The 27,030-nt window shown below is 40.4% G+C and overlaps 1 protein-coding gene and 1 non-coding gene across 10 annotated transcripts in view; one reads left to right on the forward strand and one right to left on the reverse strand.

The window, feature by feature from the left end:
* The window catches only part of VPS53 (VPS53 subunit of GARP complex), a 204,582-nt gene that overhangs the window by 142,263 nt on the left and 35,289 nt on the right, over positions 1-27,030 (reverse strand). For all 9 annotated transcript variants that reach the window (XM_071210446.1, XM_071210445.1, XM_071210441.1 and 6 more), the window contains 3 exons: positions 24,616-24,696; positions 5,832-5,881; positions 4,269-4,335 (listed from right to left, as the gene is read on the reverse strand). Coding sequence is in view for 2 of the 9 variants with exons in the window: in XM_004483791.5 (XP_004483848.1) it covers positions 4,269-4,335; positions 5,832-5,881; positions 24,616-24,696 (198 nt within the window). In the remaining 7 variants the exon portion in view is untranslated. The remainder of the gene's footprint in view (positions 1-4,268; positions 4,336-5,831; positions 5,882-24,615; positions 24,697-27,030) is intronic.
* Positions 16,203-16,308, forward strand: LOC111761996 (U6 spliceosomal RNA). The gene has a single exon (XR_002795217.1). It is a non-coding gene; the product is annotated as a U6 spliceosomal RNA (small nuclear RNA).

Consider the following 27,030-nt stretch of genomic DNA (forward strand, 5'->3'; position numbering starts at 1 on the left):
GCCAATTTCCCCCCAAATATAAGGCTATGTTAATGGAAGAACAGTGTCTAAATTAGTAGCCCTTAAGTTTGGAGTCACAGATTTCTTAGGGAATCTAGAAAAATCAAAGAGTTTTCTCTCCAGCAATATGTCTACCTACACAATAATTAACAATTAATTTCAGGGAGTTCACTGAATCCCTGAGCCCTCAGTTCTCAAGTTAACGACCCTAGTCTAGAACAAGGAGGCAAATTGTCCCACTGAATTCTCACATAATATACCTAGCTGCTATCCAGAACAAGCCAACCAGGATGGTAAAAGTTCTAGAAATTATACCATAAAGTTGAAGAAACTAAGAACATTTAGGCTAGAAAAAGAATCCTTAGAAGGGAACATAGTATCAATTAACTCAGAATTATCATGAGGATAAGAGGTTAGGCTGACACTGGTCCATCTGACAAAACTAATATCAATGAGAAGTTACAATGACATCAATCTATCTTACTATTTCGATTTAGTGTAAGAAAGAAGTTTCTTATAATTGAAGCTGTACAAAACTGAAATAGGCTATCCTGCAGAACAATAAAGTGATGAGTTTCCCAAGGCTGTAAATATCCAAGCAGAAGCAGGATAATGAAATGTCAATGATATCATAGAAAGGATTCCCAAACCGGGTGGAAGATTGTACTAAAATTGTCTAAAGCTTCTCCCAAATCAAAGTTTTAATGAGTAGAGTTGGAGATGGCATTAACAATTCTCTTTCCCCTGCAAACTAAGGTCTTGCTCTGATCAAAGAAATAGCAACTTTGCAGCCAAGCTGCACTCAAGAGACAAAAACCCAGTGGCTGATCTTCCTTTGGTGTGTCTTGGTTATCCTTCTGGGAACTGGTCAAAGCTTGGCTAACCCTTTTCTTCCTCTATGCCCACTTCTCCACTCACCTCTCTCAATTCAAGCTACCCATTTTAATTCTTGGAGAGCTGGATAAGTTTTATAGCATGATAGATCATGTATTTGTTGAATTTACTCATCTGTTCCACAAAGTTTCAAACATGTGGGCATTTAATTAAAGTTTTGAACCAATGACTTAAACAGATAAAAATGGGAAAAAAATCCCACACCATGTTAACTTTGATGAACATCACAGTCTGTTCACAGAAGAGGTCACAGACTAGACCAGCTCAAGTCAGCACACAGATGAGTTGGCCAACAAGTGATGACTCTCCACAATATTAAGCAGTGTTAACTAACGAGCTGGTGTTTGAGAAATTTCAAGAAACTAAAGAAACTGTGACATTATGTCTTCAATTTCTCAATCACCTTCTTCTCATAAATAGTTTTTGAGTCAGAAACAATGCTTTTCAGAAAGAATTTTCTGCTTTAAAAAGGGATCTTTTTAGACATAAGGAATGTAAAGTAAATACTTTCCCCTTATTTATCTGTTCTGAACGAACACAATCAAGATTAACTTTATAAAAGGAAAACTTCCTTTTGTCTATATTACTGCTCTCTTCTCTTCTTGAGTGTTCCTCAGAAGTTTAGGAAACAAGTTCTGAAAGTGAACTTTTCCTCTATTTCAGGGAAGAGGGGAATGAGGGCCTCTTGACCTATAAAACTCAAGATTTTGGAACATTCATAATTCTTCCAAGCTTGTGCCAAACAGAGACTCCCTTCGGCAAACCACCAGCCAGCCAGAGCTGGAGAGCAAGGCCTTCACTCCTGGGAGTTGACAAGGAGAGGACACAAAAGCTCCCTGGAAAAAAATGTCTCTACTTCAGCTTGTATTACAAACTGTTGGAAAAGACAGATGGAGGGGATGACAGGAAAAGCAATTATTTCTTCTGGGCTTCCTTTCTGTCTGGATTCTAAGGAGACGAATACAAAATTCCATCACAGATTGAAATGCTATCTAAACATTCTTGAAAATGTGGTCTTGCTCTCTGAAATATGACCTGCTCGGCTGTAGCAACCTGTGACCTATTAATACGTGAAGGTGGGGGATGCTGACATTCTTACAGGCTGTCTACTTCTGGGCCCGACTCTCCAATCCTGCTAGTTTGTGACCTACAGGTCAACACATAAATAACTATAAGATATATATCTACAGAGTATGATCCAACAAAAGGTCCTGATGAATCGTTCACTTTATTTTCACATTCTTGGGATTTTAAATACCTGAGACTCTTCAAATATTTTAAGGTTTCTAGAGGGCCATTCGAAATATCGGCTGACTCACACTAAACAATAGTGTTATTATATTAGGTAGTAACTAGTAAGTTGGGACTATGTGGCTACAAATCGGCTTCAAACCACTGTAAAGGAGTACTCACACATTGATAAAAAACCATATTTCTTATTAAAGGGCTTCTGCTTAGTTGCAATTCATTAACAATCTCATACAGACCAAATACTCAAGTTGAAGAAAATGTTATTGTGTGTGTTCTGAGAAGTATAAAGATGTGAAAGACACAGTTCTTGCCTTCAAGGAGCTTATAACTAGTCAAGGGGATAAGATGTGTTCACCAGTAAGTGGAAAAAACCATAAAAGTCAAATGAAAAGTACAAGCATAAGCCTATGGGAGTTTGTGGGCAGAAAGAATATTCAACAAATTGAGTGATACTAGACCTCAGTGTTCTCATTTATAAAAAGAGAGGAGTGGACCCAATGAATTCCAAGTTCCTTCTAGTTCTAAAATTCCACTTCCTCTGAGGGATCCAAATCAGGCAAACAGATTTCATAAAGGTGGTATGTGAGTTGGGCCTTAGATGGGTAAGATTTTAAACCATAGCTACTGGAAGAGAAAAAAAAAGGAGAGAACATTTCAGGCAGAAAGGAGCACACAGGCATGGGACTGGAAAGTACAGAGCATGCTTTCAGAACACTGAGTCTTCAGTATGGAGGGGCCACAGCAGGAGGCAATATTGAAAAGGTAGTTGAAGCCTTAAATGCCAAACAAAGGAACTGGGATTTAATTTGTTAGACAGAAGCCACTGAAGGTTTCTGAAGAGGCAGGTGACATGATCAGACACATTCAGCAAAGTTAACGAGCACAACGAGGCATGAATGTTTGCAGGCTGCCCTGTTACTTTGTCCCCTCTAAAGGTCCTGTCTACATGGGCTTCATCTATCAGAGAAGCAGGGCTTCCGGAGATATTTAAACAGACAAAAACAAACAAAGCAATTAGGACTAAGAGCCATGCAAGGCACCAGGAAGTAGGATCAGATATAGGAAGCTAAGATGTCTATAGACAAATACTGTTGATGACAAGGGAGAAGGTGGACTACATACAATGGGCCAATGTTAGGGAACTCTTAAGAGGTAAAAGTCAGTCATAAAATATAGGGGAAAACAGAGAAATGGATAAAACTAAAAAAGTGAAAGAAAAAGACTTATCTGAGCTACCAGCAGAGGAAAGAGGAGTATCAGAGATAAGGAAATATCTACACAGAATTCCAAAACAAATAAATCTTGACAGCACAACGATTGTTTTTAGGAATTAAGACAGCTGTACTAAAAATGTCAAAGAGGACAAATAGCAGAATTGAAGCTACTAGAAAGATTCACACCTGACCTAATCGATAATATTGAAAAGGAAGATCCAGACATGGTAAGAGAAGCAGACCAGAAAAGGCATGCTCAGCATTCTGTTATCATAGCAATTGCTGAAACATGATCCCTAGACAGAAAAAACAGGAGCTGAATGAAAAGGAAAATGGTTAATAGATAACATCTGGCCCCTCAATCATTGAAAAATACCCCCTCCCCATACATATCTTTCCCCCCTTTTCCTCCTTCCAACTGTCCTTAGCTGGATCCAAAAAAAAAACTGTAAAACTTAAATGAATTTACAGTTACCTCTGGTTTGCCAGCAAAGCAAGGTAAGAGGATTTGTAGCTGTCAGGTTATCTTTTGTAACAACAAAAATAACACAAAACCCCAACAACCTCACTGGTAGGCAAAAGTAGCAACCTTAGTTAGCTAGAGTCCACAAAATAAGGGATGGAACAAGAGATGACTGACATTAAGGAGAAAGCCAAGGAAACTTCAGTCTTCTCATTTCAGCCTGCATGCCCCGGCCCTAGGTGAGTTAAAGTACAACAGATGCTCCTGGTCAACAGACACAGAGTGCATGGCTGGGGGCACAGGTCATGAGAGTTTCCTACTATCTATGGGACAGCTCAGTAAGAAAGTGCTCAGTAAGAAGGCAGATCAACATTTTGGTCAGTTGGTTGCTGGGGTCTCGAAAAAATTAAGGGAATGTAATTAATATGGAGGAGTAAATTACTTACTTGTCTTCCATCCTGCCCCACGTTTGTTTGACCTCTCACAACAGTTCGAATATTGTCATCTAGTCTCCTAGCAGAAAAGTTAAAGGACACAAATGATTCAAAAAGTCTCTATTCTAAATAGACCAAGAGAAAAAAAAAGTTAGTACTTCATCCATCAACACTTGCAGACTGTACCTACTTGTCCAGAAAGCCAAACAAATGTGAATGACGTAAGGAAGACAGAGGCCCTGGGCCCCAGGTGGGGCAGCCATAGCAGAGTACAGAGGCCAAGTCCAGGGTGGATTGAAGTCTTTGTTCTTTTCTTTTTTTCTTTAAGGACTATTTCCATTTAATATTCAGAGCTGTCCAAAAGGGCCCATAAAACTTTTAGTATTTTTCATGGAGTAAACTAGGAATGACAGAGTTGCTGAAACTTTATGGGAACAGATGAGAGAATTCAAATTACCCCACACAAAATCCCTTCCTCAGTAACCTTAGAAGGGGAAGGAGACAGTTTCAAATACAAAGTCAGTGCTTCATCCTCTGGGCCCTGACCATGCCATCTGTGCATAAGAGAGCTCTGGGGCCTCAGCGCCTTTCCCCTGCGGAACAACAAGGGACACTTAAAATGGCACCTCAACCAGAGAAATTCCTACCATTCACTCTCACTTTCCATTAAAGACTCCATTAAAGGTTTGGTGTGGGGGTGGAGAAAAGCCAAAAATAACTGGCTCACAAATGATTTTGGGATCCTTAGGGAATTCCCATTTTCTGCATAAACCCAGGATAACTCAGTGGTCTCTACTAGACTTTTCATAGCTAAAAACCACTGAAACGATGAAGAGGCTTATTGGACTTCTTAACATAACTGTGCAATGCATGCATGGCGGAGGTCTTCGAAAAAAGACCCAAAGGTTGAAAGGGGGAAAAATCATCTTCTGGATTCAAAATGAGTCCTTCTCCTCATCAAAAATTCATTGAACAACAACTACATTTGAAGTAATGATATCAACCCATTAATACAATGAGCAAACCCATTCATTATCTATCATGGGTCAACCAGAATGAGACTTGTAGGCAGAAAGGACAAGAGTAAACTCATTCTTACTAATATGCTTGGACAGTCTCACACTGAATTAATCACATGTTAATCCTGGTCTACCATTCATGCTAACCAGCAGATCTGACTGCACTGTTAGTTGGTATGTGGGCAGGGACTATACATATAAGCACATCTTCATAACTAAACCTTAGCAATAGAAAAAAAAAAAGGTAAATTAATTAGGGAAATATAATCATTAACAATATGGTAGAAATTTTTTGCCTTCTTTCATAATGTATGTTTGAATAATCTATTACTGCTTCCCTTCTTTGGTATGAATAACTGAAGGCTGAACAAAGAATTGAGCTCTTTGCCACAAGGCTCATGTGTAAACTCAGACAGAATAACTATCTTTTTTTTAAAAAATTACCATCTATAGAGAACGTGAGGTTTCAGTTTTTTCACAGGTAAGTGTGATCTAGAATATGATTAAATTAACAATATAATTTTCATTAACTTAACAATCATAAGGTGTTACTTACCTGATTTTTAGTCTAATTTTGTTCACGACTTCATCTATATTTGCCAGAGACTATAATAAAGAAGGAAAAATGCCAGCTGTTATTTCACTTCCTGAAATTCCCTTTCATAGAGCTGTTTATGAACTCTCAGAAAATGTCATCACATAGTATGCCATTTTTACTTTTGTAAAATGTTATAGCAATAGTTAGCAACTATTTCTAAATCCAGCCAAGCACTTATTTTTGTAAATAAAGTTTTATGGGAACACAGCCATGACCATTCACTTATATGCTGACTCTGGCTGCTTTTGTGTGACAGAGACCACATGGCCCACAAAGCCTAAATCCCTACATCTGCCCTTTACAGAAAAAGTTTGCTGGTCCCTGGTATATAAGATTGTGACACATTCATACAACAAAATATTCACAGCAGTTAAGACAAATGAACTACTGCAACATGCAACAACATGGATAAATATAACATAATGTTGCACAAAAATAGACACAGGGAAGTGGACTTGGCCCAGTGGTTAGGGTGTCCATCTACCACATGGGAGGTCCGCGGTTCAAACCCTGGGCCTCCTTGACCCATGAGGAGCTGGCCCACGTGCCGTGCTGATACACGCAAGGAGTGCCGTGCCATGCAGGGGTGACCCCCACGTAGAGGAGCCCCACGCGCAAGGAGTGTGCCTCGTAAGGAGAGCTGCCCAGCACAAAAGAAAGTGCAGCCTACCCAGGAATGGCGCTGCACACATGGAGAGCTGACACAGCAAGATGACGCAACAAAAAGAAACACAGATTCCTGTGCTGCTGACAACAAGAGAAGTGAACAAAAGAAGAACATGCAGCAAATGGACAGAGAGAACAGACAACTGGGGGGGAGGGGAGAGAAATAAAATAAATAAATAAATAAAAAATAGACACAAAAGGGTACATTCTAGATGATTCAATTTATATAGTTCAAAAACAAGTGAAACTCTTCTCTGGTATTAGAAGTCAGGATATTGGTTATATTCAGGGGAGGTGATGAATGTGAGGAGTTAAGAAAGGGTTTTCCTGAAGATTTGGTAATGTTTTATTTCTTCATCTGGAAGGTGGTTATATGGTGGTATTAATTTTGTGAAAATTCAATAAGTTCACTTAAAATTTGTGTATTCCTCTATATAGATGTTATACTTCAATAAATAGATACCACCCCAGGCACTGGTGCTCCTGAGAGCTAAGGAGACACACAGGTTCTATGGCCATGACAGATGGCTCTGGAGTTCACTGCCTTGCCAGTGGGCACTACTTTGGAATTTGTGCTCCTGAATGTGATGGAGTTGGACTCAGATGCAACCTCCCTACACATGCCTCTTCTGTCACTTTTATTGAACTTGTGATTGGCACTGGGGTTTGTGTATGCTCAGGAGACTTGATTCTCTGGATTGGCCATGTGACAGCTGGGCCCTGAGCCTCAGCAGAGTTGCAACACCTACTCTCCAGTTTGTTGGACATACCCAGGTCAGCTGATAGGGAGGTGAGAAATGTCAACCACCACACCAGGGAACCGAGAGTATCTATAACTGCAAGCAGGAGAATCGCACCCAACAGCCTTGTGGGATATAAGCCCCTCTCAGCTTAGAGATGGAGTAGACATTGCCATCCCAGGGTCCACAAGATGGAAGAATATAATATGGATTAGAGTAGACTTGCTGTTGTGACTCTAGCAATGGAAAAAATTGTATCATTGATGTGGAGATGCTGGCCACATGAGTTGCTGAGAGTAAGGAGAGGGAGGAAGAGGTGTGATATGGGGCATTTTGGGGAGTTGGAGTTGTCCTGAATGATACAGCAAGGACAGATGCAGGACATTGTTCATCCTGCCATAACCCACTGGATGGACTGGGGGAGAGTGTGAACAAAAATGTAAACTATGGTCCATGTGGTGTGGCAGTGTTCCAGGGTGTATTCACCAAATGCAATGAATGTTCCTCACTGATGAAAGGGGATGCTGATGTGGGAGGAGCAAGGGTGGGGTGGGGAGTGGGATAAATGGGTACTTCCTATGTTTTTTAATGTAACGTTTTGTGTGATTATTTATCTTTTTAAAAAAGACAATAAAAATTAAAAAAAAAAACTATATAGGGACAGAGGTGGCTCAAGTGATTGGACACCTCCCTCCCAAATGGGAGGTCCCAGGTTCAGTTCCTGGTGCCTCCTTAAAAAAATGAGCACACAATGAATGGACAGAGAGCTGACAGTAAGTGCAAACAATAGGGGGAGGGGAGGGGCAGATAAACATAAAAACTCTTAAAAAAAAATGTATATAGACTAGAAAGACATGGACTCTCTTCTCTGCCAAAAAAATAGCTAGTAGACAGGCTGAAACAGACTGGAAAAAGATCTTCTAGAGTTTAGGACACCAGGCAAAGGCTGGATCCCCCAGAAAAGAGGGATTAAGGAGGGGAATTGCGATGATCTCAAAACTGTGAGTTGAAACCAGTGGCTGCTAATACCAGCACCGTCCCCCACACTAAAGACACCTTAGAGTTCTCAAACCCCAGGAAGAGGAGAGGAACACAGCCTAAGGCTGACTCAGCTTCTGAACCACAATGGGTCTGCTGTGTCCCACCAGGTCTTCCAGGCTAGGTAGGACCACACTGCTGTCTGCCCAGATAGATGGCATGGGACTGGAGAGAGTCGACCTCTCAGTCTCCCTTTCTTCTAGCTGGGGCTGATTGTTGATGAAAAGGGAGCGAGAGGGACCTGGCCTAAGGCTGGCTCAGCTTCTGGCCCGTAGATGGGTCTGCTGTGTCCAGAGCCCTTCCAGGCCGGCTGGGGCTGCACCACTGTTGCCTGGGGAGCCAGCAAGGTGCTAAAGAGACCCAACCTTCCCAGTCTCTTTCTCTACTAACCTGGACTGACTGTGGAGGATATAGTGGGGAGTGGAATTATTTCCTACCCGGGAAATAGGAGGGGGGATGCCAGAGAAGGCTGGAGAACTATCTCTGAGAAAGTTTGAATTACAGGAGCCTCAGCCTCCAGGCAGGAACCTCTATCACACTCATCTCTTCAGTGTTAAAGCAAACACATTCCAACCAGGCATTGAGCTGAGAGGACCCCCAAAACATGCCATCTCCTGGCAGACCACGGAAGTTCACGTGAGAAAATTAAAAATAAATAAGAGGCTTTTGTAGTCTTTATAGCCTCCCTTCCCAAGAACCTAAGAAACAGGTCTCCAACCCTTTACTGGGTCTAGAGTCTAGTTTTAAGAAACTAAAGGGACAACCCAAATGATCCAGGTCAAACCAAGACTCAAAGAGCAAAGGTAACATAAAGCTCCCCACCACTAAATGCGTATGAGAGAAAAAGAATTTGAGCACCTGAGTAAACTACCATCCTAATCAGATGCCTAGACATGAACAAAAAATTATGAAAATTGAGGACATGACCCAAGAAAGGAATATATCAAAGCCCCAGAAGAGATACGGGATTTGAGAGAATTAACGAGATGCACACAAATTTCCAAAATCAAATTAATGAGTTGAAAGACAATATGGCTAAAGAGAAAAACAACATCAAGAAGACCTTGAGCAAGCAAAGAAAAATCTGAAATCCTGAAAAGTTACAGCAATCATGGGAATGAAAGACACAACAGGTGAGATTACAAAAACACATTAGAGGCACACAACAGCAGACTCTAACTGATAGAAGAAACAATAAGTTGATACTGAAGATAGAACAGCAGAAATTGAAGAGAGAAAAGAATGGAAAAAATTGAGCAGGGGCTCAGGGAGTTGAATGAGAACAGATACTCAACAGCATATATGTCATGGGAATTCCAGAAGGAGAAGAGAAGGGAAAAGGAACAGAAAGAGTGTTTAAGGAAATAATTTCCCCAAACCTCATGAAAGAAATGAATTTACATGTCCAAGAATTGCACCATACCTCAATCAAAATAAACATGAGTAGACCTAATCCAAGACCCATACTACTCAGAATGTCAAATGTTAAAGAGAAAGAGAAAATTCTGAGGGCAGCAGGGGAATAACAAACCATCACAAACAAGAGACGTCTAGTAAGATTTAGCTTGGATTTCTCATCAGAAACCATGAGGTGAGAAGACAGTGGTATGATACAGGATACTGCTGCCACCAAGAATTCTTTATCCAGAAAAACTGTCATTCAAATATGAAGGTTAAGTCTAAAATATTCAAAAACAAACAGAACCTAAGAGAGTTTATAAAAAATAATCCACCTTTGCGAGATATATTAAAGGAAGACTTAGAACCTGAAAGAAAAAGACAGGAGAGAGAGGTTTGGAAAAGAGCATAGAAGAAAGAAAAGCAGAAAAGATAACCAAAAGAATAAAAAGAGGAAAATAAGATATGACACATGAAAACCAAAGAAGAAAATGGTGGAAGTACATAATGCATTTACAGTATTATCATTGAATGTGAATAGATTAAACTCCCCAATCAAAAGATATAGGCTGACAGAATAGATTAAAAAAACACGAGCCATCCATATGCTGCTTACAAGAGACTCACCTTAGACCCAGGGATACAAACCGGCTGAAAGTGAAAGGTTGGAAAAGGATACTTCATGCAAGTAATAACCAAAAAAGAACAGGGGTAGCTATACTAATATTGGACAAAACAATTTAAATGCAAAACAGTTATGAGATACCAAAGGCCAATATATATTAATAAAAGGGGCACTCCACCAGGAAAATATAACAGTCACCCTAACCAGGGTGCCCCAAAATACATGAGGCAAACTGTGATAAAACTGAAGGGAGACATAGTCATCTCTACAATAATCGCTGAAAACTTCAACACACCGCTCACATCATTAGATAGAACTAGACAGAAGATCAACAAAGAAACAGAGAACTTGAACAATATGATAAATGAGTTAGACCTAACAAGCAGAACGAAACATCCAAACTCAGAGGGTTATATGTTCTTCTTAAGTGCCCATGGATCTTTCTCCAGGGTAGATTAGTTAGGTCACAATGCAGCTCTCAATAAATATAAAAAGACTGAAATTATACAATGCACCTTCTCAGATCATAAAGGAATGAAACTGGAAATCAGTAATAAACAGGAAAAAGGTAAATTGGCAAATGTGTGGAGGCTAAACAACACACTCCTAAAAAATCAGTGGGTCAAAGAAGAAATTGCAAGTGAAATCAGTAAATATATTGAGACAAATGAAAATAAGAACACAACTTATCAAATCTTATGGATACAGTGAAGGCAGTCTTAAGAGAGAAATTTATAGCTCTAAATGCCTATATTAAAAAAGAAAGGGCTAAAATCAAAGATCTAACAGAACTGAAGAAACTAGAAAAAGAACAGCAAACTAATCCCAAAGCAAGCAGAAGGAAATAATAAAGATTAGAGGAGAAATAAATGAAATTGAGAACAAAAAAATAGAGAAAATCGACGAAACCAAAAGCTGGTTCTCTGAGAAGATCAGTAAAAATGACAAACCCCTAGCTAAACTAACAAAGAAAAAAAGAAGATACAAATAAATACAATCAGAAATGAAAAGAGAGAAGTTACAACTGACCCCAAAGAAATAAAAATGATCATAAGAGGATATTATGAGAAACTATGCCAACAAACTAGACAACCTAGATGAAAAGGACAAATTCCTAGAAATGCACAAACAACCTACACTGATGCTATTAGAAATACAAGAACTTAACAAACCAATCACATTTAAAGAGTTTGAATCCATCATCAAAAATATCCCAACAAAGAAAAGTTCAGGACCAAATGGCTTCACAGGTGAATTCTACCAAGCATTTAAAAAAGGATCAACACCAATCCTGTTTAAACTCTCCAAAAGAACTGAAGAGGAGGGAAAATTACCTAACATATTTTACGAAGCCAACACCACCCTAATACTAAAGCCAGATAAAGATATTACAAAAAAAGAAAATACAGACTAATCCCTCTAATGAACATAGATGCAAAAATTCTCAACAAAATACTTGCAAATCAAATCCAACAGCATATCAAAAGACTTATACAACATGATCAAATGGGATTTATTCCTGGTATGCAAGGCTAGTTCAACATAAGAAAATCAATCGAAGTAATATACCACATTAACAAATTGAAGGAAAAAACCACATGATCATCACAATCAACACCAATAGGGCAGGCAACAAAATTCAGCATCCTTTCTTGATAAAAACTCTTTAAAAGATAGGAAGAGAAGGAAAATTCTTCAATATGATTGTATTAGTCAGCCAAAGAGGTACTGATGCAAAGTACCAGAACTCTGATGGCTTTTATAAACAGTACTTATTTGGGGTAGAAACTTACAGTCACAAGGTCCTGAACAGTCCAACTCAAGGTACCAAAGAGGTACTTTCTCACCCAAAAATCATTTGCCACATGTTCAAGCAAGATGGCAGGCAATGTATGTGAGGGTTCTGTATTCTTCATTCCTCATAAGGCTCTGTGGTTCCAGTTTCTTCTGAACTCAGCTATAGGGTGGTAAAAAGTTCGTCTCTATTCCTAGGACTCATTTCTTTCTGGGCTCAGCTGCTCTGTTCTCTTTACAAGGCCAGCAGTAAACTACCCAGCTCTTTCTTCCCAAGGTCTCTGCTGTGTGTCATGAGTCTGTTCTATTCCTCTATGTTCTTCTCTGTGTGTCTACCTCTGTGTGAGAGAGAGTCTGTTTTATCAGCCCACCAAAGGGCTGGGGCTCAATGCTGACTCACACTCCAGTGATATGGATGAATCAAAGCCCTAATCTTAATTTAATCAAATATCTAAGCTGAATCTAATACAATCAAAGGGTTATCATGCCAAGAGGAACAGACCAGTTTACAAACATAATCAAAGATCTCTTTTTGGAATTCAAAAATAATATCAAACTGCCACAATGATAAAAGGTATATATGAAAAACCTACAGGGAAGCGGCTGTGGCTCAATCATTTGGGCTCCTGTCTACCATATGGGAGGCCCTGGGTTCGTGTCCCAGGGCCTCCTTGTGAAGGCAAGCTGTCTGCATTCACACGCCACGGAGAGCTGACAGCCTGCGTGCTGCAGAGAGCTGGCACAGCAAAATGACTCAACAAAGGGAGACAAGAAGATACAGAAAAAACGCACAACAAATGGACACAGAGAAGAGACAGCAAAAGAAAGGAACAAGCTGCAAGGGTGGGAATAAATAAATAAATCTTTAAAAAAAACAAAAACCTAAAGCCAACATCATATTCAATGGGGAAAGGTTGAAAGTTTTCCCTCTAAGATCAGGAATAAGACAAGGATGCCCACTATCACCACTGTTATTCAACATTGTACTAGAATTATAGCTAGAGCAATCAGACAAGAAAAAAAATTAAAGGCATTCAAATAGGAAAAGAGGAATTAAAACTCTCACTATTTGCAAATGTCATGATCCTATATTTAGAAAATTCTGAAAATTTATTAGCTACTTGAGCTAATAAATGAGTTCAGCAAAGTGGCAAGATACAAGATCAACACGCAAAAATCAGCAATGCTTTTGTACACTACTATTGAACAATCTGAGGAAGAAATCAGGGGGAAAATTTCATTTACAATAGCAACAAAAGGACTCAAATACCTAAGAATCAATTTAACCAAAGAAGTATAGGGCCTATATGCAGAAAACTATAAAACCAAGCTAAAAGAAAACAGTGAAGACCTGAACAAAAAGAAAGACATCCCATGTTCATGGATTGGAAGACTATCAAAGATGTCAATTCTACCCAAACTGATTTATAGATTCAATGCAATACCAATAAAAATTTCAACAGCCAACTTAACAGAAATAGAAAAGGCAATTATCAAACTCATTTGGAAGGGAAAGTGCACCCAAATAGCTAAAAGCATTCTAAAAAAGAAGAGCAACATGGGAGGAATTTCACTGCCTGACCTCAAAACATATTACAAAGCTACAGTGGTCAAAACAGCATGGTACTGGGAAGCAGACTTGGCCCAATGAATAGGGCATCTGCCTACCGCATGGGAGGTCTGTGGTTCAAACTCCGGGCCTCCTTGACCCATGTGGAGCTGGTCCATGTGCAGTGCTGATGCGTGTCAAGGAGTGCCCTGCCACCAGGGGTGTCCCCCGCATAGGGGAGCCCCACGCACAAGGAGTTCACCCCATAAGGAGACCCGCCCACTGCGAAAGAAAGTGCAGCCTGCCCAAGAATGGTGCTGCACACATGGAGAGCTGACACAACAAGATGATGCAACAAAAAGAAACAGTTTCCTGGTGACACTGATAAGGATAGAAGTGGTCACAGAAGAACACAGAGTAAATGGACACAGAGAACAGATAACAGGGGGGAGGAGAGAGAAATAAAAAATAAATCTTAAGGAAAAAAACAGTATGGTACTGACATAGAGATAGTACCAGAAATAAACCCTCTCCTCTTTGATCAACTGGGTTTTAACAAACCTACCAAGTCCATGTAGACAAAACAGTCTCTTCAACAAGGGGTGGTGGGAGAACTGGATATCTATAACCAAAAGAATAAAAGAGGACCCCTATCTCACTTCCTATATAAGAATCAACTCAAAATGGATCCAAGACCTAAAATATAAAAGCCAGGACCATAAATCTAGTACATTAAAATATAGGGAAACACCTTAAAGACTGTGTGGTAGACGGTGGTTTATTGGACCTTACAACCAAAGCACATGCAACAAAAGAAAACATAGATAAATTGGACCTCCTCAAAATTAAACACTTTTGCACCTCACAGGACTTTGTCAAAAGGGTGAAAAATGGGAAGAGGATATGTCTCAAGTGATTTGGCTTCTGTCTACCATATGGGAGGTTCAGGGTTCGATTCCTGGGCCTCCTGGTGAAGGCAAGCTGGCCCACACAGCAAGCTGGCCTGAGCAGAGACCTGACCCAAGCAGAGTGCTGGCCACACAGGAGTGCTGGCCCGCACTGGAGTGCTGGCCTGAGCAGAGAGCTGGGGTAGCAAGATGACGCAACAAAAAGAGACACAGAGGAGAGACAGTAAGAGATGCAGCAGACCAGGAAGCTGAGGTGGCACAAGAGATTGAGCACCTCTTTCCCACTCTGGAAGGTACCAGGATCACTTCTTCATGCTGCCTAAAGAGAAGACAAGCAGACAAAGAACGCACAGTGAATGGACACAGAGAGCAGACAATGAGGGGGCGGGTTGAAACGAATAAATAAATCTTAAAGAAAAAAAGGGCAAAAAGGCAGCTGACTCACTGGAGGAAAATATTTGGAAATCACATGTCTGATAAGGGTTTAATATCCCTGATATATAGAGGTGTTACAACTCAACAATAAAAAGACTAACAATCCAATTTAAAAATGGGCAAAAGACTTGATAGAAATTTGTCCAAAGAAGAAATACAAATGGCAAAAAAACACATGAAAAAATGCTCAACATCAATAATGATTAGGGAAATGCAAATCAAAACCACCATGAGATATCACTTCATACCTATCAGAATGGCCATATAAAAAGACAGAAAACTACAACAGTTGGAGGGGATATGGAGAGATAGGAACACTTACTCACTGTTGGTGGGAAAATTTATATATGGCTAGGGAAGGCATGCTAAGGAATGTGAAGGTTTTCTTTTTGGAGTAATGAAGTAATTCAAAATTTTTTGTGATGATGAATGCACAACATTGTGATTATACTAAAAGCCATTGATTATTCACTTTAGACAGATCATAGGGCATGTGAACAGATCTCAATAAACTGCTTAATAGGGAAGAAGATGTGGCTCAAGCGATTGAGCTCCTGTCTATCACATGGGAGGTCCAGGTTCAGTTTCCAGTGCCTCCTAAAGACAATGAGCAAGACAACGAGCTGATGCACTGGGCTGGTGCAGCGAGCTGATGCAACATGATGACACAATAAGACACACATGGAGGAAAACAATGCGAGAGACAACAAAGCAGACAGCGGAGGTGGATCCAGTGATTAGGCACCTCCCTCCCACATGGGAGGTCCCAGGTTCTAGTCTCAGTGCCTCCTAAAAAAAAAAAAAGGCAGCATACAACAGACAAACACAGCAAACACAAACAATGAGGGGGTAGAGAGAAATAAATAAATCTTAAAAAAAAAAAAAAAGCCTGCTTAATAAATAAATAAATAAATAAATGTGTGGGGATAGCCCAGAAATTGCAGCTATGTACAGCAGGAGAAACAGAGAAAAACTGAGAGGTAAAGAATATTATTGTTTGTCTGTTTGTTGTTTCTTATTGTTAGGGAAATAATGATAATGCTCTAATAGTGATTGAAGTGATGAATGTACAACTATGTGATTCTATCAAATACCACTGATTGCACATTTTGGCTGAACTGTATGCTTTATTAATATGTCAATAAAATTGATTTGTTTAAAAAAAGTATATAGTCCATTCTTGCTTGGTAGAACATATATTAAAATTGGAATAATACAGAGAAGATTAGCATGGCCTCTGTACAAGGATGACACACAAATTCATTAAGTGTTCCCTCCTTTTTTTACTAATTTAAGTAAACACGTAAAAATCAAATGTGTTTATTTAGATTGACTTGATATTAATAGAAATTTCTGTAAGTTGTATTTTATATTGCAAAGCATATCACAGTACATTAAAACATGGAACTTTATAGGCTTTGTTACTTGAAGTAGAATAAATATCTACAGGGTGAAAAAAGTATATAGGTTCACTAGAAAAAGTCTGCAACGATATACACTAATAGTTATCTATAATAGTTACAGTCTATGAAAAGGAGAGATTTTAAATTTTTCTTCATTTTTGCCTATGAATATTTTATAATTACTCTATTTTGACCCTGCATTGTTACTATAATTATGATAAAGTTCTTCCTATTTTTAAGACAATAACAATTCAAACAAATGGACCATTTCCAACTTTAGACTAGAGAAAATGTGAGGAAACAGTGCCCCCTAACGGAGTAAAAAAGGTAGAATTTTATAGCACCATTTCAACTCAAGTTTTCAGAGTATATTTTTACAAGTACTCTTTTCTTCTCCCCGAATAGATATTTTATGGCAGAAGGAATTGAGGGTGATGCAGGAATTATGCTTGTGAATTGCTACCACTGCCTCTGCTGGCAAGATGACGCTGGGAGGTTGCCAGGAGCAGCTCTAGCGAGAGAAATGGGTTACAAAGGTTAGGTTTGAGATGTCATAGACTGGTCCGTTTACATCTCATTTACTGTTTCTGACCAAGCCAACAGTTACTCAGAATTTTCAGATATCCAAGAGCAAGCTGAAATAAAGATGAATCTCAGAAATGAGAAGTTACTTTAATTGAGAAATCTGCCATCAATTTTGTCATTTCAAAACCGGATTATGGGGAAACGGACTTTGGCCCAGTGGTTAGGGCGTCCGTCTACCACATGGGAGGTCCGCGGTTCAAACCCCAGGCCTCCTTGACCCGTGTGGAGCTGGCCATGCGCAGTGCTGATGCGCGCAAGGAGTGCCGTGCCACGCAAGGGTGTCCCCCGCGTGGGGGAGCCCCACGCACAAGGAGTGCGCCCGTGAGGAAAGCCGCCCAGCGTGAAAAGAAAGAGCAGCCTGCCCGGGAATGGCGCCGCCCACACTTCCCGTGCCGCTGACGACAACAGAAGCGGACAAAGAAACAAGACGCAGCAAATGGACACCAAGAACAGACAACCAGGGGAGGGGGGGAAATTAAATAAATAAATAAATCTTTAAAAAAAAAAAAACCGGATTATGTAGGGAAAATGTTAAATAGTAACGAATGAAAAGATATTTTTGTGAAAGAAGAAAATAATGGATTGAGGATAAATCACCCCCATGAGCAGCTGTCAGAGGACCTGGGTGTTAATGCCCAACTCTGGCACTGCTGATTTGCTAGATGTCTAGAGGGCAAGTTATTGAACCTTTCTGAATTTCTATTTCTGCATATGCAAATTGGACATAATAGTTTCTGCCTTGTATATCTCTACTGAAACACACTATCTTTTTCTGTTTTGTTTTTTTGGTATTTAAAAAGTGTTAATATTTGGGGAATCTGGGTGAAAGTTATCTATGAATTCTTTGTACTATTCTCATACCTTTTCTGAAAATGGGAAACTATCAAAATTTTTCAATGTATATTTTTAATCTACTTAAAATTGGTAAAACATGTAAAGAACCAAAAATATTCAATAGTAAAAGAGGGACTGTAGGGAAAAGGCTGCTTCTCACCTTGATCTGCCTGTCCCTCCAGCTCTCCTTCCCAGAGGCAAAGGTATTGAGCCAGTTTCTTTCATACCCTCTTGGAGACAGTCTATATATTTAAAGCACATCCACATCCTTGAATCACCTTCTTTATATAATGCACAATCTATCCTGGAGTTCACTCCACATCAGTAAATATTGATTTTCAGTGGCATAATAACCATTTCTTAAATTTAAAAATTCTTAGACATGAAGGACTTGCTTAAGACCTAACAATGTATTCAAGAAGAATATTCCAAAATATTTACACATTCAGTTGTTCACATCCATTTAAAATAATGAAAACCTAGAAACAACCTAAATGTCTATCAATAGAAAGGTTAAATAAACCATGCCATATTCATCCGACAGACTTTTAGACCACGACTAGAGACACTGGTCAGGAAGGTTATGGAACAACAAAGACTCCTTAGGATAACATGCTAAGGAGGGGAAAACATTGGGGAAAAAAATCAAGTATCCCATGAATATAGCTGTTTAAAGACCAGAAAGAAAAATTCTAAAAAATGTTTGAGTGGTATGATTAGGTGGACCCCATGGGAGCTTGCTTTTTCCCTTATTTTCCACATTCTCTATTAGGGAAGCAAAAGAGAAATTTAATGTGCATCTATAATGCAGCAATGTGCCAGGCACAGTTCGAGACACTTTACAGAAACTGTTTCCCTTACTGCTCTCACTATTATCATCTCAATGTCAAGAATGGGCACCAAGCTATGAAAGACTTAAAGCTGGGCCAAAGTCAAGGAGACAGCAGCAGCACAGTCAAGCTCTTTCTGACTCTATCATGCCACTTCTAAAGCAAAGGTCTTCCACTTACTTTTTCCGCAGCCCAACACATTTGAAGGCTAGGACATACTCCCTCCTTCCCGCACAGGGCAGTAATTCTCACTGGGCTTGAGGGGCTCTCCCAGAGTTGGGAAAAGGCTCCATGGGAATCCAGATCAGCTACTCAGAAGAGGTGGTACTTCTCCTTATCTGAGAACCAGTCATCTAATTTGGTAGTAATGTGGTTGTACAATTTTAATTTTATCATTTAAAAATGTTTTAATTATTGAAAAGTATTTCCTGATTTCAATGGTAATTCTGCTGGTTACAGAAAACACAGAAAGGAAGTAAAAGCACCCACACTCCCAGTAAAGGATAACCACTATTAGCAATTTAGTGGACAGCCTTCTAGTGTTCTTTCTATGTAAATATATGGCCCATCTCTGTCCCCCCATAAATTGGAATGATAAGCAATTTGGCATCCTGTTTTTTCACATAACGAGATGGATCCTGAGCATTTTAAGGGTCATTAAAAATTCTTTACAGGGAAGGGGATGTGGCTCAAGCAACTGGGCTCCTGTCTACCATATAGGAGGTCCAGGGTTTGATGTCCAGGGCCTCCTGGTGAAGGCATGCTGGCCCGTGTGGCGAGCTGGCCCACGCGGAATGCTGGCCTACACAGAGTACTGCCCCCACAGGAGCACTGGCCCATGGGGAGAGCTGGCACAGCAAGATGATACAACGAAAAGAGACACAGAGGAGAGAGAATAAGAGACACAGCAGATCAGGGAGCTGAGGTGGTGCAAGAGAATGATAGCCTTTCTTCCACTCTGGAAGGTCTCAGGATCAGTTCCCGGAGCCGCCTAATACAAGGAGACACAGAATACACAGTGAATGGACACAGAGAGCAGACAATGGAGAGAGGGAAGAGAAATAAATTAAAAATAAATAAATTATCCACTATTAAAAAAAATCTTTAATTCTTTACAAATACAACTAGATGACTTGTTTTTACAAAGTTCTTAATTTTGCTGAACCTTTACAGTGTAAATTTTCATAAATTTTATCTGATTTCCACTCATCAAACCACAAATGGGAAAATGGACTTGGCCCAGTGGTTAGGGCATCCGTCTACCACATGGGAGGTCCGCGGTTCAAACCCCGGGCCTCCGTGACCCGTGTGGAGCTGGCCCATGCGCAGTGCTGATGCGCGCAAGGAGTGCCCTGCCAAGCAGGGGTGTCCCCCGCATAGGGGAGCCCCACGCACAAGGAGTGCGCCCGGAAGGAGAGCTGCCCAGCGTGAAAGAAAGTGCAGCCTGTCCAGGAATGGCGCCGCCCACACTTCCCGTGCCGCTGATGACAACAGAAGCGGACAAAGAAACAAGACGCAGCAAACAGACACAGAGAACAGACAACCGGGGTGGGGGGGGGGGGATTAAATAAATAAATAAATCTTTAAAAAAAAAAAAAAACCCACAAATGAAGACAGGTGACAAGAGATTATCTATGATTTACTATCAGGAGAGGAAAAAGGTTTTCCAAATCATTGTAACCAAACCTGGCTCCTCTTCAGAGCTGGAGAGCTCTGTTAAATACAGAAATCAGAGCTCCAACCAGGACCCGGTGAATTAGAAACAATCCAGGGATCTGTTCCAGTCCACACTACTGCCTCCAGGCAATCACAGATGCACAAGCACTTATCATGCAGTAGAAACACGTATGCACCCTCCTCCTTAGACTGACATTAAATATTCTTGACATACTGATATCTACTTGAAATAATCTAAACTCAAAAGTAACGAGTATTTACTGTATGTCCATGAGGTATACAGATGGCTTTTGCCCAAGATCTAGCAATAGTTAAAAGAAAGTATAAGAGTCATGCCACTACTTTTCATTTATCTTTTCATTAAGGTCCATAGATAACTGAGTTGGCAGATGAACTGCTAAGGGCAACTGGGACTGGGGAAAAGAGGTAAACCTGTGTCATAACTTTTCTGAGTTATTGTAAGAAACTTCACTATATATTAACATGTACATGGGGAACATAATTAGATAAGGCATATAAGTAAATCTATGAAACAGTGTCTTGTGTTACTTTGGTAGTTAAAAAAAAATTACATACCCAAGCATATCATAAAGAAGTGAGAACTTGGTGGTCCTGATAAATTTTTCAAATCTAACACTTCGTTTTGGTGAGTCAGAACTTTATGGTGAAAATTACTATGTTTATACCTATATCCAGATAATTCCTAGAATTTCCCTTTCATAGAAACTGATGACCTATAAAGGCGAATAGTAAACTCTCAAAATAGACAATCACACAGTATGATACCTTTAAAATTTTATGTTTAAAAAATTAGTAAGTTCATTAGAAAGTATTTGGAAGAAAAGCTATCAAGATATTAACATGATGGGATTATGAGCTCCAGGCCCAAATATCCAATTATATATTTCTACCCGGATAGTTCACTTATGTTCAGAGCAGCTCACTGCCTCTCACCCCTACACCTATCCTACTTATCACTGAAACCTGCTCTTCTTCCTTACTCTCAACAAATGGTAAAGCTGCAAATAGCCACCCAAGTCTGTCAGGCTAGAAATCAATGGCCAAAATCCTTACCTTGGCCTATGATGCCCCAGCTTAAGTGCCATTTCCTCAGGGAAGCCTACTCGGATCCCTCTGACTAAATAAGGCCCTGTGTATTATGCTCTCACAACATTTTGTATGCTTCTTCATGTCACTGCTATCACATTTAAGCTGAGCATTCTTTTTCTCTCTGTGCCTCAGTTATTCTCATTGAAAAACTAGAATGAGGGAGCGGATATGGCTCAAGTATTTGATCACCTCCCTCCGGTATGGGAGGTCCCGGGTTTGGTTCCCAGTGCCTCCTGAAAAAACAAAAACAAACAACAAGCACAACAAACGAAAAAACCAACTCAGGGAAGCCAGTTATGTGGGCAAGACTTGTTGAAATTCTTGCTGTCTGATGGCTTGAACCCCTGCTTCTTGCATGTTAAACCAACAAGGTTTTTGAGAGAGCTGTATGAACAAAACCACTGCCAGCTTGGACTAAAAGGGACATGGAAAGGAGAGACTGGGGAGAAACAGCTTTAAGAGGAAAACCATGGAGGCTGAGATCTAGAATTAAGACATGACCTTGGGCCAAGAGAGGAACCCCACCCATGCTTACAGAGAGGATGAGTTTGCCCTAGCAGTTGAAGAGGGTGGATGTTCCCACCCAATGTTTGGGGAGAGTTTTGCCACCCCAGGGTAGAGAGGGTGGAGCACATTCCTCAAGGATTAGGGAAGTTAAGGTCAAAACCCTCCAAAACCGCCAAGAAAGGTGGAGGACCTGTCCACCATGGATTAGGGAAGGCCAGGTGGTCAACTCCTTGCTCTGAGTGGGTTAAGTGTGTATGCCAAAGGTTAGGGGGAATGTTGTCTTCACATCACTGTACTAGGGGCATTAAGACTCTAACCCAAAGATTGGGTAACGTGTGGCAATCACCCCAACACTCCTGGAGGGAGAGGTCTGGAGCTTGGTTGACACCAGGTGCTTGGTGAGGGAGAAACCAAGAAAATGGCCGTTGGGCTAGCCTGTGGAAAGGGTGAATTCCCATAAGGCCCCAAGAAGAAACCATCATCATAAGAATGACTCTCAGACTGAAATCACATGGAGGATGTCCTGCAAGTTTACCGAACTGTAGAGGACCTGTGACTCATGTTTCCCTCCCAATTTCTCCTTATTGTAATGAAAATGTTTATCCTTTGTCTATTTGTGTATTGGAAATAGATAAATTTTTTGTTAAGTTTCAGAGGTCTGTAGCAGACAGGACTATGCCCCAAGACAAACTGTATTTCTTTATATTGACTTTAAATTGACTGATTTAATACTTGCATTGTTACTGATTTAAAGTTTTTATATTATAATGTCTTTTTGGAATTCAGAGGGTGGAGTGTAGCAGTTTGATATGGTTATGAATTCCAAAAATAGATATTGGATTATGTTTGTAATCTGGTCTGTACCTGGGTGTGATTAAGTTATGATTAGGGCATTGAGTCCCCACCCCTTGGTGGTGGGGACTCACAGATAAAAGGCAAGGCAAAGGACAGAGTTGAGGGTTTTTGATGTTGGAGTTTGATGCTAAAGCCTTAAGCTGGAGCCCCGGGAAGTAAGCTCACAGAGGAAAGAGATGCCAGCCCCAGGAAGAGAGGAACCCTGAGCCCAGAAAAGAAGCAAGCCCTGGGAGGAGAGGAACCCTGAACCCAGAGAAAAGCAAGACCATGGAAGGGAGGAACCCAGGAAGCCTGAACCCTCATAGACGTCAGCAGTCATCTTGCTCCAAACATGGAAAAATACTTTGGTGAGGGAAGTAACGTATGCTTTATGGCCTGGTATCGGTAAGCTCCTATCCCAAAAAATACCCTTTATAAAAACCAACCAATTTCTGGAATTTTGCATCAGTACCCTTTTGGTTGACTAATACAGGATACGATATCAAAAACAACAACAACTGGAGACCACCAGCCTAGAGGCCGTAGTCCCCGAGGATCCTTGCTCTGCCTACCTCTTCAGCCTCATCTCATATAAGGCAAGGTTTACTGCACATATTTGTGTCTCCTATCTCTGGCTCTTGCCCTATGTTTAGAATGTCCTTTCCCTCATCTTCCTGAAAACATACTTAGTTGTTCACTCAGCCTAGAACAGTGTTCCACCAGATTATCACAAGGCTGGTTCTTTTATAAGGGCTTGGCTCAAAGGTAACTGCCTCCAAGAGACCTTCACAGCTCACTCATCTAAAGGAGTCTCCCACCCCATGCTGTTACTGTACCTATTGTTTTTTAATCACAGCATTAACCATACTTGATATTTTCTTGTTTATTTATTTGGTTGTTTGTTTACTGTCTTCCTCTTCACACAAGACTCCATGAGAGCAGGAGCTTGCCTTTCATGTTTACTATTACGTCCCCAAGTTTCTAAAGCAGTGCCTGGCACTTACTAGACATTTGATAAATGATTTCTGAGTATGGACTAAATGAATGAATGACTCCTTCGAGACTTGGCAGAAGTGGTATCTCCTCTCTGAGGCTTTTGTTTTCCTAGAAAGAACTACTCTTTTGTTTCTCACTGTACCGTAACATGCCTCTCTTACAGGATTCACCAAACTGTGTCCCCCTCACTCGATCATGTTTACCTCAAGAGCATGGAGTGGGTCTAAGTCACCTTTGTATCCCCAGTGCCTGGCACAGTGCCAGACAACACTGAATGTTCCTGAGTGAATAAATGAAAGACCAAGCAGAACTCCAGCTGACCTGCTCACAATTCTGTTGCTTCTAATTCCAATCTGCTTCTCATCCAAACATCCAAAAACAAATTTTGTAAGAGAAATCCATCTGTATGGGGAAATCATCCCACAAAACAAAATATAATGCCTAAAAATTCACATCTTGAAATAGGGGTGAAAGTAGCTTTACGATTCTGGTCTTATCCTGCCCACTAAACTCCCACTTTTCCCTATACATTGTTAAAAACCTTTCTACTTCCCAATTACTACAGAAAATTTGGGGGAACTTTTCTAACCTAAGGGTACAGTTTCTAAAAATATGCTCACCAAGGAGTTCCACACTACCACACTAATTTAGTTGTTCTCCCCTCCCCAACTGGTTACAATGGAGTCTGATTTAAATTGAACTCTCACTTGTTTACCAAGGCCCCTCAGATTATGCAGTATGACAGACCAGTCATAAAACTCAGGATGAGCCAGAAGCCATTGAAATGAAGGAAACCAAAAACTCTATACTTACTTGCTCTGTTGGGAACAGGGTATTGATATATTCCACAGCATTGAAATCTGCTCGATCTAGAGGATCTTGGCTTGGAAATACCTAGATAAAAATCAGGGATTAAAAATTACGGTCATCTCTTTGCCTGTGTTACGTAGTAATTTTTCTACACCCTACTAGATGCTAAGTACCTTGAAGGTAAAAACATATCTTCTTCATTTTATAATGCTTAACAAACAACGGAAGTGCAATAAAATATCTGTTAAAGTTAAACCTTTAATTTTCAAATCTGTGAATTTTTACATCTTGGCACAACTAACAGAATATGCAACTATGAAAAGTTCCACAGATATGAATGAAATCTCAAGGACAAAGAAGAATCAGTAGGCCTTGTGGACTATTAGATTTAGCTGGCTGATGATAGGGTTTTGTGAATGAAGCCTTGATAACAGACTTATTCTGCACCATGTCTCAATGGTACAGCGGTACAATACACCAAGTTTTATGTTTCAATTCTCGCCAGGAAATGGAGAGCAGGCATTAAGGAACTGTCCATCTCTTTAATAGAAGCAAGCAAGCCTCCTTCTGAGAAACAGAGCTAACTCACTTTAAAAGTTTCAACGTGAAGAACAAGTAAGAAGTTGAATTATAAAAGCAGTCAAACGATATGCTGCATACTCGATTTTACCAACTCAAGATAGTTATATCTCTGGTAAGGAACTTCTTCTCTGAAGAAGCCTATATTTCTCAAAAAATATAGTTCCAAAGAACAAAACTGTCTTCTAAGAGATTTGAAAAGCAATTGTTAGAAGAGTTCAGGGCTTCCATGATGTCAAGGAGAGGTGGAGGTGAGGTGGATGAGAAGAACATGAAGAAGGTGTTCTCTTTTTAAAATGCTTAGCATTTCTATTTCTGTAATATGCATTTTTGGTGGCGATACATCATATGCAACCCAGTCACATATGTCTGGCCAGGAGTGCTGACGATACAGAAAGTACTAGTGACTCGGCCAGTCACTGAAGTTATTATGTCCTATGGCAAGTATGATATGAGAGATGGGAATTGTTTATTTTCTCAAGCTAGTTTCAATTCCTGCATGGCTCTTTCACAAACCCTGTGGTATAATCCCAGGTTTTAATGTTTCATATAACAAGGCCCCAAAACAAGTCAACCACGTTATGTGGTTCCAATGCAGGAAGAGAAAACTAAACAGTGCCGGACTTATTAAAGAAATGCCCATTTGCTGTAGTTCATGAACAGTTTAAGGAATTTCAAGAGTTAATCACTCTATAGGTAACCAGGAGGTAGAATGGGGGTAAAGAATGGGAAGCTGATGCTTAATCTGTGCCAAATTTATAATTAGGCTGATTATAGTGGCTTGGGGGTGAAGAGAGATGATGGTTGTGCAACAATGTGAGTGTAGACGGCAGAACTGAGGTATGCATGTGAGCATAGTTGAAGGGGAAGATTTTGGGTCATATATGTTACAAGAAGGAAAGCTAGAGGATCAAACATGGGATTGTATAACACAGGAACCCTGTGGTGGGCGAGGATTGAGTTTCTTAACATAAATATAAGAATGTTCTTTCAGGATCTTAAACAAAAGTACATCACTAAGACAAGTTATTAAAAATAGGGTGGGCTGGACTTCCAGGAAGATGGCAGATTAGAAAGACATGGGATTCTCTTCTCTCCCAGAAAGACAGCTAGAGGACAAGCAGAAATGGCCTGGAAAAAAATGTTCCAGGGTTTAGGACACCAGGGGAAGGCTGGACACCACCCAGAAGAGAGAGGGGAACAGGAAAAAATCTTGATGGAAAGAGTAGAAGTTGCAGCCATCGGCACCCTTCCCCCCAACCTATGAACTGATAATTTTTAATTCTTTGGCCTTGGGCTGGTGGCTACAGACAGAGAGGGCCACAGGGATCTACTTCCCCTGAAAACAGGAGAGAGAGGGATGCAGCCTAAGGGTGATTCAGCTTTCGGCAAGCAAATTTGGTGCGCTATGTCCCACCAGCCCTTACAGGCCATTGTTTGCTTTGGGACTAGAGATCCGACCCAATCAATCACTCTCCTTACTGACTAGGACTGGTTGTTGAGGATGCAGAGGGGAGTGGAATGATTTCCTACCAGTGAAAAAGGAGCGGGCTGCGAGCAAAGGTTGGAGAACAGCCTCTGAGAAAGTTTGAGTTGCCAGGTTCTGAAGAGCCTCAAGACAGGAACTCTGTCACACTGCTGGGGTCAATGTTGCAGCAAACACACTGGACCAGGCTTTGAACCAAGATGGCTGCTGAAGAGCACCATCTGCTGGCGGACCAAGGAAGTGCATATGAGGAAATTAAGGGTAAATATGTGAGAGGATTTTTCTGGTCTTTATGGCCTCCCTCCCCAAGGCCCTTGGAAGCAGGACTGCAACCCATTACTGAGTCCACATCC

This window comes from Dasypus novemcinctus, chromosome 21 (genome assembly GCF_030445035.2).
Source record: "Dasypus novemcinctus isolate mDasNov1 chromosome 21, mDasNov1.1.hap2, whole genome shotgun sequence".
NCBI lineage: Eukaryota > Metazoa > Chordata > Mammalia > Cingulata > Dasypodidae > Dasypus > Dasypus novemcinctus.